The 15,001-nt window shown below is 52.6% G+C and overlaps 1 protein-coding gene across 3 annotated transcripts in view; it reads right to left on the bottom strand.

Moving 5' to 3' along the window:
- PPP6R2 (protein phosphatase 6 regulatory subunit 2) overlaps positions 1-15,001 on the bottom strand; it is a 59,325-nt gene that overhangs the window by 43,850 nt on the left and 474 nt on the right. For all 3 annotated transcript variants that reach the window (XM_044429744.1, XM_044429751.1, XM_044429758.1), the window contains 6 exons: positions 9,950-10,195; positions 9,341-9,527; positions 8,548-8,685; positions 7,724-7,789; positions 4,701-4,813; positions 3,846-3,959 (listed from right to left, as the gene is read on the bottom strand). In XM_044429744.1, coding sequence (XP_044285679.1) covers positions 3,846-3,959; positions 4,701-4,813; positions 7,724-7,789; positions 8,548-8,685; positions 9,341-9,527; positions 9,950-10,176 — 845 coding nt within the window. In that variant the 5' untranslated portion in view covers positions 10,177-10,195. Of the gene's footprint in view, positions 1-3,845; positions 3,960-4,700; positions 4,814-7,723; positions 7,790-8,547; positions 8,686-9,340; positions 9,528-9,949; positions 10,196-15,001 lie in introns of those variants that run through there.

The following is a 15,001-nucleotide window of genomic DNA, read 5'->3' as shown; positions in this document are numbered from 1 at the left end:
CGTCATTTTAATTGCTAATATTATTTGCTTATTTTATTCTTTGGCCAGGGCGACTTATTTTATATTGTTAATTCGTTTTATATTTTTAGTGTATTATATTTTAATTGATGTTTTGTGAGCCGCCCCGAGGCTTTGGCAAATGGGGCGGCATAGAAATTTTCTAAATAAATAAATAGATTAGATAGATAGATAGATAGATAGATAGAGCTGGTATCATCAGCATACTGGCAACTCCACAGCCCAAGCCCCTGGATGACCTCTCCCGGCGGTTTCATGTAGACGTTGAAAAGCATGAGGGACAGAATGGAACCCTGTGCAACTCCGTGGCAAAGCTACCGTGGTGCAGAGCCACAATCCCCCAGCACCACCTTCCGGAATTGGCCAGCCACGTAGAAGCAGAACCACCACAAAACAGTGCCTCCAACTCCCAACCCAGCCAGCCTATCCGGGATGCCATGGCTGATGGCATCAAGAGCTGGTGAGAGGTCCAGGAGAACCAGCGGGACACACTACATTCCCACCTCTGGCTGACAGTTTCACCAGGCCAAGGAACGCTGGGGGAAAATCGTACAGGATGGGAGAAATGAGCCCCTCCTTCCCAAGCCCTCCCAGATAGCACTGAGCCTAATACCTGGAGCTTCCAGAACTTCACCCAGGACTCAGCTGCAGTACGTGAGAAGCTTCTGGAATAAGTCCTCCTTGTGAAGATTTCTTTACTCATAAGGAGCATAAAAACATAACATTGAGAGAGTCATGGATCAGATCAAAGGTCCACCTAGTCCAGCATTCTGTCCACACAGAGGTCAATCGGCTGCCTAAGGAGCCTTTCCTTGCAAACGGTCCCTTCTTCTCTCAGGGGAGGCCCCTGCCTGACTTTTGAGACACCCGTCGCTCTTGCAGTGAGAGAGGCTTTTGTGGGAACAGGCCCTCAGCCATCTCCCAGGGCTCTTCTTGCACAAACAGCTTGTTCCCAGGAATTCTAGCTCCTTCTCTGAAGAGGATTCCTCCTGGGGGATGAGAATTCTTTCCATTCCCCCCCCCCCCCGGATTCCAGTCTGCTCACTATCTCCATGTTCTCCTTTAAAATCAGGCACTCCGGCTCCCTTGCCTCACCTCCGAGGCTTCTAGCATTAAAGCAGGTGCACACAGTGGCCACATCCAGATTCCCCTGGTGGACCTTCCGCCTCTGAAGATCATGTTCCACTCGATGTTAAGAGACCTATTTCCACCCCATTCCCATTCGGACAATCAGGAATGACTAACTCCCTAGGAATACCTCCCAGCTCTTCCCAGGGATCAAATGGAAAGCGGCTTTGCCCCCTTTCTGATGTTAAGTACCAGCAGTCTAGCTGCGTTCTGGTTCAAACAGGGCATCCCTTTCCTGGATCCGAACAAGTCTTCCTACTTCACAGTCTCCTTCACAGCCTGAGATCCCCCAGTCCCACTTTTCTAGCCGGAAACAGAGACGGTGGTGCCTCAGGCTCACACCACAGTAGAATCGGAAAGGGCCTACAGAGCACCGCTGTAGCAGCCCTGGCTTGCACTGCTCTACATCTCACTTCCGGGACCTCATAGCTCTATTTCCGCATCTCACTGGTACGAAGAGAGCACCCTCTACTAAACCAGCTAGACAACATGTGAAGTCGGCCCCCAGTTGTTGCAAGCGGCAGGCAAGCCACGTACCATCTCTGCAGCCATCGCAAAACAACCTACTTTGTCTACAGCAAGTCAACACACACACAACGTTTTTGTTGGCATTCACGTAACATGTTTGGAACTAGGCAAACTTCTGCACACTGGGCACTCCACAGAGGGAGTGCCATGACTGCAAAGAGCAGCCGGGGGGGCGGGTCAGCCCAAGAACAAAGGGCTCTGGTGGGGCTTATGGCAAAGGCAATGATCCTTTGCAGAGCCAGCTCCCGAGCAGCTCAGGGCTTCAGAGGCTGCGACGATCCCTCCGGACAGAGCCCAAAAGTGCAAAGGCAAGGAATGTCCCCTGTGGCCAATCTAGGCAGCTGCTCGGTGATCGTGCTCGGAGAGCCCTGGGAGAGCTCCACGCCCCAGGGCAGCACAGCACCGATGAAAGAAAGGCTTGGTCGGCACCCTGGGGGGGGGGCGAGGGAAGACAAGGGGCGAGCTGGAAGGCGGCCGAGTTCCTATGCGAGACAGGCTCCTCCACAGGAACGGCGAGGCGATGAATAACACACAGCAGGCCGTGCAGCGTCTTCCCAGGGCCCAAGCGCCCGCCTGCGCAGCTCTTCGGAACCATGTTGCGGCCTCATGGCCACCAGCCAGTTAGAAAGCGCACCAGCGATTGTCCTGCTACGCCTCCTCCGGGAATCCTGCTTGTGCTATGCAAATGCAGCCGCCCAACCTGCTGACACAGGTCAACCTTCCTGGAAGAGGAGGCCGTGGCCACTGCACGTCCGGCAGACCTGGCGTCGCTGGGAGGCAGGAGCTCCGCAGCATCCACAGTAAGCGGCGCTATCGTCGGTCCTCGGCCCGGGCAGAGGAACTGATGTGCTGCTGACCCAGGTGACTCTGGTGCTCACAGAGCATCCCCGGCCCGCCCAGGGAACCAACGCAGCCACAGGTAAGTGGAGCGCATCCACTTCTGGCTTGCTTCTATTCCGCATCCGTATTCCACCACTGTATTCAACAGGCAGCATCTCATTCATGACGCAGGTGGCTTTGCTTCATCTTGGAGTGTCCCTCCAAGCTAAGGTGAGGTGCCGTGGCTGGACCAGGCCCCTGGAATGGGCGCCCCTCCACCTCACTCATCAGAAAAAGAAGCCATGAAGCCGCCGTGCTCAGGGGTTGTCTTCTACGGGAATTTACCAAGTAACCACTACAACATGAATTATTTCTGGAAATTTTCAGATGCTGAGGAGGAAGGGGAGCTTACGCAGCATGATTACAACCCTATGAGGATCTGAGGTCGCTTCGTGCCCAGCCTAAGCAGGCAATGGCCCCCTGCCTTGCGCCCTCCATCCCAGTCATCTCTCTACTGTGCATGGAGGAAGCAGCAGCTGCTCTCCAGGATCTCAGGGCAGTGTGGGGAAGGCCCTTTCTCAGACACGTCACCTGTGCTCCTTCCACTAGAAACGCTGGAGGAAAGCCTCGTAGCAGAATTTACGAGGTGCAGGCAAGCACAGGGACACCCTGGCAGCTCTGTTATCCATGAACAGTGCAGCTTTTTGACTGTGGCCAGACTTAACCTGGAGCAGTTACTAATTGTGGTCAAAACCCCTTACCCATAACTCAACCAAGCTCAACCCATTTCTGGGGGATGCACCACACTACAATCACTGCACTGGGCGCACAGAGCAGAGTACCGAGTGCTCCTTGCAGAACCATGAACTCCGAGACGGGCTCGGAAGCTGAACCCCTGCTCAGTCGACCTCGGAGCACATGCTGAAGACGACAACCATGGGAGGCCAGGCTCCCTACCCTGCCGTGAAGCATTTCCACCTCATCTGGCTGTGAAAATCAGGATCCTGGGTGAGAGGCACCCACCTTGCCTGATCCAGCCAGGAGGCTCCACGGATGTCCTTACATGATGGCCACAGGACAAACCGCCTGACCACTGACCCCTGGGGAGGAAGCAGAAGTGCTCTGATTTGCAACTTTTCGCTATGCACCTGGAGAATTTTGCATCTTTTGCCTGCTGATTTTGCAGAAGGCAGGCATAAAGGTCATGGCCAAACGCCAAACAGCCAGAGCGGTTCACTGGCATTTGCCTCACAGCCCGCTGGACTCTGAGAAATGTGCCGGGACCCCTTGCCTCCTGCCTCCAGCCCTGAGGCATGCAACGCAGCGAGAACCCCCAGCTCAGTCCTGCTTACCCAGCTCGCCGTGGCTCAAGCAACGTCAGCAGGGCCTGCGTCCCGCTCACGAGGCAGCTCTCTGTCCTTTCTCCATCAAACATATTCTTCAGCAGTTGCGCCACACATTCCTGCCTGGGAACACCACAAACAGGTCACAGCTCCTCAGGGTGGCCCCACCCCCAGACAGGAAATCGCACAAACACACCACAGTGGTCTGCCCCACAGGAGCTTCCGTTCCACGCACCCACACCCTAACCCCGGCCCACCTCTGCTTCGTGGACCCAGGCCTCTTCCCCCGGGGGCAGGTGGGAGAACCATCTGGGCACCCCAACAGGCCGCTCAGGAGCAGCAGCGGTCCTCCTCGAGCTCTTGCCACCATCCCTTTTCCGGGTTCTCTGGCTGTGGCCGCGGCCAGGCCATCCACAGCCTTTTTGCAGCTACACTTTGCTTCATTTTATCTGCCTTTCCTCGAAGCAGCCGAAGGGGACACACCCAGCTGTCACCCGCCCACTCTCCCCAGTGCGTGGTGGCGATGGTCAGGCTGAGAGGGGGCAAGCTCCAAGGCCCGCAGTCTGGCTCACAACTGAGAGAACACTAAAGTCCGGGGCCGCTCGGTGCCAGTTCAGCCCAGCCCTCACCGCCACACCACTCTTTAATGTGGGACTTCGAGCTGGCGGGGCAGAGACTCGCGAGGGGCAGGCTCTGTGCGCAGACACCCAGGCAGACCCACAGCTCTGCAACGAGCTGCCGCACAGCTCCCAGCCTGCCCAGCTCCGCCATGGAGACCCTCAGGGCAGCCAGTCCACCAGGCGGCACGAACAACAGAGGCGCCCGCAGCGGGTCCTGCGCGGGGCACTTGCGGCCAGTACTTACGACTCCAGAACTGCGAGGAGCGGATCGGGCTCAGCTGCTTCCTGGAGCTGGTTGCTCTGGTCTCTGCTCAGCCTGATGATATCGCACAGGGTCTGAGAAGCATTTGACTGCCTCTGCAAACAGAGAAACCCATTAGCCACGGCGGAAGGACCTTTGGGGCACCAAGGGGCTGCTGGCAACACCGAGAACCAGGCCCATGGGGCTCATGGAAGGAAGGCTGTGGGGCTCCCTCAAAAAAACCATCCCTGCCAAGGAAACTTCCCCCTCTCTAGAGGAGCAGTAATGGTACCTGGGGGGGAGGGGGGAGCCATTTCCAACATCGCATGCTCAGGCTCCCCTCCTTGGTCCTACAGCACAAGCATGTAAGGTGGACGTGGCTCTTGCCCCAGAGCGCCTGGCTAGCCGCACAACTCCCTCCCTCCGACTACGCTTGACATCTCGCAGAGCAACAATTCTGCTGATGACAGAATCAATGGTCCCGGGGTCCTGTGCGAGATCTCAGGATCAGCAGATTTCTCAAACCCATGAACAGTTTTCTCAACCCTGCTGCTCTCCAGATTTTCTGGACTTCAACACCTCCTGGCCTCAGCCAAGATTGTGGCAACCTTTCATATTTGTGACATCTTGCACTTCCTGCAAAGTTAGGGGATCTGATTCCTCCAAAAGGATTCTGGATTAACATAAGGAGTTTGGAAGCCCAGTGCAATTCGGCTTGGCCTCTTGCTACAAATGTAATTAAACTTGCCTTATCTTTGAGGCTTCCCAGATGAGAAACAGGAGTGCCAGACTATTAGAAATTGATGGCTGGCTAAGTGTTGGTCTTTCCTGAAGGAATTCCAAACAAGAGGTGCCAGAATTTGCTGTTGGGAATCTAGGTACTTAGTCCCATATCACATTTATAGTAACCTGAACTCTCTCTCTCTCTCTCTCTCTCTCTCTCTCTCTCTGTGTGTGTGTGTGTGTGTGTGTGTGTAAATAAGAACACCACCAATATGGTAAGAGGAGGGAGCTTCCCACCCTCTTCAATGTAAGACATGCATTTTGAGAAAACATAATCACAAGATGGTGCAGTCAAGCAATTAGTGGTGTGTTGTGAACATGCCTTGAAATTCTGGGATGTTTTATATGTCTATCATTATATTTTTATCTTGATTAAAAAGTGCTATTATTTAGATAAACACTGATTTAGAAATGTATTACTATGAGTTTATCTTAACAGAATATAAAGTAATGAAGTAAAAACAAGCTAAATGTACTTTACAGCCTCCAAGAAGTATATACAGAGTCCGAACATTCAGCATGGGGAGCTATCCCCATCAACAGATTGTCTGTAACCCATGCAGTAAGTTTGAAAGCAACAACTTTTATGGTTCTGCTTAGAAGCCTTAACTTAAAACGACACTATCAGGTGTTTGATGCTTCGATGCACATGGAAGTGTTGGGTTTGCATTGTTATGCTGATATTTTTTATAGGAGAGAAACAAAAATAACTCTCGTCTAACAGAGTGAGGGGAGTGAGGGGGGCACTGTTCTTGGCATGCGCTCCTGGGTCATGCCAATCTGAACCTATGAGTTAGACAGAGGAGGCAGTGGAGGGGCCTGAGAATTTGGGGGTTCACTCTGAGATGGGGGAAGCGGAGGTGCTTATCTCAAGGCCATCCTCCCCAGGTGCCCCGGCAAGCTCCGGGAATCACCAGGATGCACTGCTGCCGGGTGGGGGCATGGGAGAGGAGCTCCCGGAGACAGGTAAAGTTGGCACAGCTGTCACCCCATGATGCAGTGCTGGAAGAAGAGCACTAGCCAAGATGTGCAGAGAAAAGGCACGCTCCCTTCCAAATGGGCCCTCAAAAGGACTGGACTCAGACATACGTGAAAGGAGCATTTCCAAAAAAAGTTGTTCGATTGGGTTCAATGAAGTACATGCTCAGATATAGGTTCTGTGGTGATTGAGTTTATTGGGCATACTTAGAAACACAGAAACACACCGAGGCAGAAGGGGTCTCCTGGGCCATCTAGTCTGACCCCCAGCTCCAGCCAGCTCCACTCATGACATGCCTACTTTGGTGAAAAAACAGCATTTTGCAAAAGAACAGTCTGTTGCCTTCAATGCACTAAGGGAGGAAAACCCCAGCTTGCAACACAGAGTCCTGAAAACCCTAAACCTACAGAGTTTCATATCTGGCTGAGAATCTAAATCTATACTGATGATACGCCAGGACCTCTAAAGCGAGGCCTGCGCCACAGAATGGCCACTGCTCAGGAGTCCTGGAAGTCGCAGTCCAAAGCATCCCAAGCATACCAGGGCAAGAAAACTCTCCTGGAGGCCCCAGCAGCATTTGGGTAGAAGTGCGGCAGCAGGGAGGACTCGGCCCAGCCACTTGCCGCCTCTCGATGCACAGGCTGAAGCCCTGCCCCACGTCAGGAGGTGTGCAGCCCTGCCTTGCTCCTGGAGATGTGCACGGAGCGCTTTCCAGCAGGCCGGACCAGCTGCGCCATCTGGCCCATCCTCCTCCAAGCAGTGGGAGCAAAAGCGATGGGGATGCTGCAGGCTGACAAGGCTGGGCATCGGGGAGGCAGCCCCCCCCCCCAGCCTTCTCTGTGGCCCCACCAAGGCGAGTACCAAGCACTTGCTTACCATGGTCCTTGCCCTTCTTTAGCCAGCACAGGGGCAGAGCCTTCACTCTGCACTGCCCCCCTCTGGAAGACGCCAAACAGGGCGACGTCTCCTCGCCTCGCCCCACAAAGCGCCTTGCTTGTCAGTACAATCACTCTTCAACGCACAACAGAAAGGCCCCAGTCAAGAGGCGCTCAGTGACCATGTGGAAGGAATTCAGGGCAGATAAACCCCGTGGGGTCTTCCACAACTGAGATGTCAGCAACAACAGACAGATTTCTATCGGAAGTCCCCTGCCCGCCCAGCGATGCACCGGCATGCCCTCCACCCCCGAGCCTTCTTTGGTGTGTGTGTGTGTGGAGGGGCTTCCTCAGCTGCCCACACAGTCAGACCTCTTGCTTCCACTCACATCCTCGTCCTGGTTGGGAGAGATCAGCTCCACAAGTCTCTGGATGATCCTTGCTTCATTCAGCCACTGACGGAACAAGAAAGGGCAACAACCCAGCTCAGAATCGGACTTGTGGCAAAACCTTCCAGGCTGAGGGACCGGTCCGGGAGGGAGCTTCCCTGCCCCAAAGCCGGGCGTTTTCTCTGCCCGCTTGGCGGTCTTGTTGTCCCAAGGCGCCCCCAGCCAAAGAGAACTGCAGGCCGGCTATGAGCGGCACTCCCTTGGCTTGAGATGCCCCTCCCCAGCCTAAGCAGAGGCCGTCTGCTTGCCATCCCACCAGCATGGGAGCCCCTGCGCTCTACTCCTCGAGGGACTTGCACAGAGCAGAGAAGGGGGCCTGCAGAAACTCCAGGCACCCACACCAAGCAGGGAGGCAAGCACGGCTCCCCAGAGCTCTCCAAAGCAGCCATGCAGGAAGAAAATCACTCTCCCACTCGGTGCCACCAAGAATCTGGGCTTCCGCCAAGGGAAGGTGCTGCTAGAACCCCAGGTGAGGCTGGGACACCGTGAAGCCCATACTGGACTCCGTGGACCATAGCACAATGGGGGGCACGCGATTTACCAGATTAACCAGGGGAGGGGGGGGATTCTCACAAAGTGAGGAACCTCCTTCTGAAAAGTGGACTTAAAGAGAGACACAAATAGCAAGTGAAGCATGTCCGGGGCCAGTGCTGCCAAGCGCAAAAGGCACGAGCAGCGAGTCTCCCGTTTCAGGCACCCAGCTCTGTGCCCCTACAACCACCCCACACTTTTCAGTGCTTCCAGTCCAGAAAAGAAGTCCTCACATTTAGCACTTCCTGTCGCAGCTGGGCTGGCTCCACACAGCTCACAAGTCGCAGGAGAAGATCCATCATGGCAGATGTATCAATATGCTTGAGAACAAGGTCGATAAATTTGGCTTTTTTCCTCAAAAATGAAATCACCTAAAACACACACACACAAGCGAAGCTCTTTCATTGATTTAAAATAATAAGCCAATCATCCTCCATAAAGAATCTCCCAGCAGCACGCATGCTGTCACAAGAGCGAGCGCAACTCGGAATGGGGCCTTGTGCTTGGGGATGCCGGCCACCGGGGTGGGGCTGCCACCCACATGCCTGCTTGCCGGCTTCCCACCAGGACACATCTGGCTAGCTGCCACGTGAACACCACCCCCGACAGGAACTGGTCTGGACCACCTTGGCTCTTCCACTGTTCTTACAATGATGAAAATGACAAAACAAAATATATAAAACTAATTCAACCAGCAACCAAACTAACCTATTTACATAATTAATTTAAAATGCCTGGACAAAAGGGAACGTTGTGACTTTACACTGAGGGAGAAACCAGTTCAGCCCTGATTGCATCTCCCTCAGAAGGGCTCCCAGAGCCAGAGTGCCACCACTTTCATTACACTCTCATTTGTAATTAATCCTTTTTTGATTAACCTGAGGACAGCCTCTGAAAGAGCAAAGCTCCTGTAAGTGGGTTGTTTGAGCCATCTCTTCATCCTATTTATTCATCTTGTTTATTTTTTTGCCAAACTTATCACAAGCAGAGAAAGGAGGAATCAAAGACTCGGAAGCTGAGCAGTACCTGCTCCGTCTTCCTTGCTATGAGGTTGCCGATGGTCTTGCTGAAGAAACTGGCCAGCAAAGGGTTCAGGGGAGGCTCGTGGTCCAGGAAGTCATAGAGCATGTTCAGCAAGGCCTCGTCCCCTCCGAGCCGGTCATTGATCTGCGGCACGTCAGAGGTCAGCAGTTCACAGGCCATGTTGGGGTACCTGCAGGGACGCAAGCAGAGCCAGGGGGGCAAGGGAGGCACAGATCTCCAGCTTCAAGCCAGCTCTGAAAGATCCCCCGGCAGCACCGTACCTTCGCTGCCTATTTCCAACTAGCCAAGGCCGTAGGGGGGCCGTGCCAGACACATTAAGGCGAGCCTCGAAGCAGCAGCACGCAAAGCAAAGGAAGCTGGAATGGGCCACCCTGCTCCTAGCCCCGGTGGGCGACTGCACCCACCGCTCGAAGCAAACTCCCACTCTGACAGAGGTGCTGTGGTAGCTTCAGGATGGTGTGGCTCCAACAGGTCCACACATCCCGTAAGGAAGCAACGGAAGGGCTTCCCGGCCATCCCTTCAGGCCCTCTTGGCAGCTCTGGGGGCAAGCAGGACATCCTGCAGTCGGTCTCCAGAAGCAAGGTACGTACTTGAAGCGGACCTTTTCGTCCATGTCCAGTGGGGGCTCATGGGTGACGAGGCTGACCAGCTCCTCCATGCAGTGCTGCTGGCACAGGAAGTCCACCAGCTTGCGGTTCTGTGCTTTGCACTCCTGAAGGATGTCATCTTCCTCCATCAGCTCACAGAGAGTCACATCTTCTTTGTCCAGCAATTTGTCAATATGCGACGTTGTGTTCAGATCAAATTTCCAGAACATGGTGGGGGCGCACGCTTACCTGCAGGGAGGGGAGCACAGCGTGCGGTTAAAGCAATGCTACAACTGAAGCATCTCCTACAGCCTCCTCCCTGGAAGGCTCCACTTGCCCCTGGCTTACTGCCTGCTCCTCGCAGGAACAGAGATGCTCCCAGTGAACAGAGGAGCTCAGCTTTGGAGAAAGCCCATCCCTGAGCAATCAGGCGGGATGACAAATTAGGGCTACCTTTGGTTTTTATTAATGTCTTTCGAACTGCCTACCTTTCCTTACTGAGAATTAGCCAGTGGGTGGCTACACTGTGGAGCAAATGGGAAAACGAGCAATAGTACAACCTTGTTGGTAAGGCCCAATTTTGCAGCTTTGCTAAGCCCAGGTCTCTCTCTTTTTTACTTTTTTCCTCCTAGCTAAGCAATATGCTTCCAGCCCATCATGCTGGCAGACAGATCCCAGCTGTACAGACGGCCCACCCCTCATGCGATGGCTGGCCCGATCAAGGACTAGGCAAGCCGAGGAGCCCAGCTGCCCTCCAGGACCACTTCAGTCCACGTCACTGGACTGCCCTCCCGACCACTCCGCTGGCGCCAAGAACTGGCCGCTGGCTCAGCAACTCCTTTAGGTATTCACTATTGAGGTAGCTAAAGGGGGATTTTCCCTACAAACTCAGTTCGTGATTGATAGTAAACTGGAGCCCAGGCGTGAAACTGCTGGTCTACTGTGGATGCTCTAAGAGAGAGCCTGAACGATGGAATTTGCACTTCTGGCTCCTGGCTCGGAGTGGAGCAGAGCAGAGCAAGCTGCCCCAGCTGGTCCAGGGCCTCTGGGATACAAGCAGCCGTGCTCCCAGGGAGCGAGCGACCTGAGCAAGCGAACCGGCAACTGGTGGTGGAGTTTGGCAGGGAGGTCTCTCTTGCTTTTCCCCTCTTCTTTTCCACCCCCAAACTAGCTCCCCCATAGTTTGTTTTCTTCCTTGTAACACGTCCCAGCTTACTGGTAAGACTGTGCTGTTAACTGCCGGGGAAGACAAGAGAAAGAACCGGTTGCCGCACCAGGATCGGCATGGCAGAGTCAAGAAGGGAGCAGAAGGAAAGCCCTGGGAGGACTCCCCCCCGGCGGCAACCTGCCAGACCTGTGCAATGCCCGGGGCCAACATGGCCCACATGCCACCAGGGCAGGCCAGGAGCTCTGCTCGACGGTGAAAGCATCCGAGCACCGAGTGTCCCCCCTCGAGGGCATAAAAGACGGCGAAGAGTTGTTAGACAGAGCAGTGGAGCTGCCACAGCGAGGGGTACAAGGAGAGCAACAGAGAGCCGAGGCGGGGACGCGAAGGAGGAATCTCCCAGAAACAGGGTGCCAGACGCAGAGGAACTGGAAGATACGCCACTCCAGCGGGAGCCGCGGCACCCTTGAACCGCTCTAGGTCGCTCGAGGACGGGACGAGTGAGCGCCCCACAGGGAAGGAACCACACGACACACTGCGCAACTCTGAAAGGGAGACGAAAGGTCAATCAAGAGAGGAAGAGGATACCGAAGTTTGCAACAAAAAGGGGGAGGGACAATTGTGCGAGGTTCCCTGCTGCACAAGACGGAAAAACAAAAATATGTATGCCGTGATGACCCAGGAAATCGCTGAGCCTGCTGTCTCCCTGGTGCCAAGGTTAAGGCTATAGCCAGCAAGTTCACGCAACTCATGCAACCCACTGACAATACGCCTTCCTTCTCCTCCATGCGGGAACTAATGACACTGCCAGGAGAAGCTGTGCTGGAATAACATCAGACTTCGAAGAAAAATCCTTCAGGTGAATAACTGGCCACGATGGGGGTGCCATAGAGAGAGACTTGGATTCTGGGACCACAAGCCAAGATTCCTGGAAGATGGACTACTGGCAAATGATGAGCTGCACCTCACAAAGAACAGGAAGCAGATGTTTGGCCACTACCTGAAAAACTCCATCAGGAGAGCTTTAAACTAAAACCTCGAGGGGAGGGAGACGTGCAGCATGGCGCACCTGGCAAAGACTTATGTATTTCAACAGAGAAAACCCCCAAGCAGGGCCCAACACCAGTCTCCCAAAAAACCCTGGAAGAAAACCAGGGCACAGCGAGAATGACCGGCAACGTCTCTACACCAATGCCCAGAGTATGGGAACCAAACAACATGAACTTGTCATGAACGGAGCCGGCTGGAGCTGGGGTCTGACTAAATGGCCCGGGAAGCCCCTGCTGACTCGCTCTGTTTCTATGTTTCTAACTTGAGCTCATAGTACACAAGGGCAATTATGATCTTATAGGAATAACGGAAACTTGGTGGAACGACTCACATGACTCCAACTCTACAATTGATAGATAAAACCTTTTCAAGAAAAATAGAAAGGACAAAAAGAGAGGTGGAGCTGTACTATATGTTAGACACACATATATTTGCACAGAAATACAAGAAGAGGAACTTAGTAGTCCAACTGAAAGCATCTGGCTTAGTTTAAAGGGAGCAAAAAAATAAGAAAAATATAGTTATTGGCATATATTACTGACCACCCAGTCAAAAAACAGGACAAAGATGCAACCTTCGAAAAGCAACTTGCCAGCATTTTCAAGAGGAGTGATGCAGTCATCACAGGGGACTTCGGTTTTCCTGATATATGTGGGGAGAGAAATTCTGCCAAGCATGGCCCCTCCAAGAGATTCCTGGCATGTGTTGCCAACAACTTCCTCCAGCAGCAGAAGCAGCAATGAGAGGATCAGCGATCTTCGATGTGATACTAATTCACAGGGATGACCTGGTGGACAAAATAGCAGCCATGGGGACTCTGGGGGAATGTGACAGCGCGGCGCTTGAATTCCGACTTGTAAAGGAGGCAAAGGGAAACTGCAGCCAAGCACCATCTGCGCTTCAAGAGCGCCAACCTTAACAAAGTAAGAACCATGACAAGCCAAGTGCAACAACAACTCCCTCTTAAGGGAAAAGGAGGCCAAGCAGGAAGGGAAATCTTGGAAAAGAAGATTCTCCAAGCACAACTACGAACAATTCCATCAAGAAAAAAGCGTGGGAGACAGCAGAGGAAGCCCTCGTGGCTCCACAAAAAGCCAAGTGACGGCCTGGAAGAAAGGAAAAAAAGAACATGCACTGGAAGTGGAAATAGGGCCAGGCCACGCAAGAAGAATATAAACAATCTGCAAGGAACTGCGGAGATGGCATCTGGAAGGCTAAAGCAGGGGACAAACTGAGAAAACAGGCAATGTAAGAACAAGAAGAAAGCCTCCTTCAGATAACATCCAAATCAACAGACGCATGAAAGAAAAAAGAGTCCAGCTATTTAAAGTAGATGGCAATGTATAAATGTAGTAGTAATAATAAAACTAATACACACACACATATTTAATGCATTATAAATGTTATGGTGATAATAATAATAATGGCAGAGTGATAACAGATGACAAGAAAAAGGCAAGGTGCTCAGTTCCTGCTTCACCAGAGCATTCTCACACAAGAAATTCTACTACACAGAGGAATTACTAGCTGAACGTGAAAGATGGCAGTTCAAGGCTGACAGACAAATGGACAAAGAATACCTAGATGGAGTAAAAGGTAAAGGTTTCCCCTTGACATTAAGTCCAGTCATGCCTGACTCTAGGGGGCGGTGCTCATCTCCATTTCCTAGCCAAGGGAGCCAGTGTTTGTCTGCAGACAGTCTCCGTGGTCATGGGGCCGGCATGACTAAACACCGAAGTGCATGAACGCTGTTACCTGCCCACCGAAGTGGTTCCTTTTTATCTACATGCATTTGCATGCTTTTGAACTGCAAGGTTGGCAGGAGCTGGGACGGAGCAACGGGAACTCACCCTGTTGTGCAGATTCAAACCGGCGACCATTTGATCAACCAGCCCAGCAGCACAGCGGTTTAAACCACTGCGCAACCTGCAGTCCCCTAGAAGGAGTAAATTCGTTCAGATCTCCAGTGCCCAATGAACTCCATCTCACAATCATAAAAGAATTAGTGGAGAAACACTCAGAGCCACTGGCTACTATCTTTGATAAATCCTAGAAAACAGGAAAAGTGCCAGACGACTGGAGAAGGGATAACATTGTCCCCATCTCCAAAAAGGGGGAAAAAGGTAAACCAGGAAACTACACTCCAGTCACTCTGATATCAACCACTGGAAAAATTCAGCAGCACATTATTAAAAAAAAAAATCCATCAGCAAGCATCTGGAAGAAAATGCAGTGATTAATAGGAGCCAACATGGATTTATCAAAAATAAATCCTGTCAGACTTATTTAATCTCATTTTTTTGACTAGGTAACCTCCCAAACGGACAGAGGGAACATAATCTCCCTCAACTTTAGTAAAGCTTTTGACATAGTACCCCACAACATTCTGAAAAGCAAATTAGCAAACACTGAACTAGATAGAAAGCTGTTAGGTGGAGCCAAAACTGGCTGCTAAATTGGACACACAGAGTGCTCATCAGTGGCACCTTCCCAGGCTGGAGGGAGGGAACGAGTGGGGGGCCGCAGGGCTCAGTCCCGGGCCCGGTGCTCTTCAGCCTCTGTATGAATCAGTTAGACGAGGAAGGGCACGGGAGGATCATCAGATCTGCAGACAGTTCAAAACTGGGCGGAATAGTGAGCCCCCCAAAAGACAGAATGAAGAGCCAAAGCGATCTTGATAAACTTGAACGCTGGGCTGAGAGCAACAGAATGAGATTCAGTAGGAACAAGTGCCACCAAATGCATCGATACGAGATGGGGAATATATGGTTTAAGGGAACTGAAAAAGACCTCGGAGTAATTGTGGACAACAGGCTAAACATGAGCCAGCAATGTGATGC

The sequence above is a fragment of the Varanus komodoensis genome, unplaced genomic scaffold, assembly GCF_004798865.1.
Source record: "Varanus komodoensis strain SLA01 unplaced genomic scaffold, ASM479886v1 scaffold1, whole genome shotgun sequence".
Lineage (NCBI taxonomy): Eukaryota > Metazoa > Chordata > Lepidosauria > Squamata > Varanidae > Varanus > Varanus komodoensis.
The sequence above is the reverse complement of the archived record's forward strand: the minus strand, read 5'-3'. Positions and strand labels throughout refer to the sequence as shown.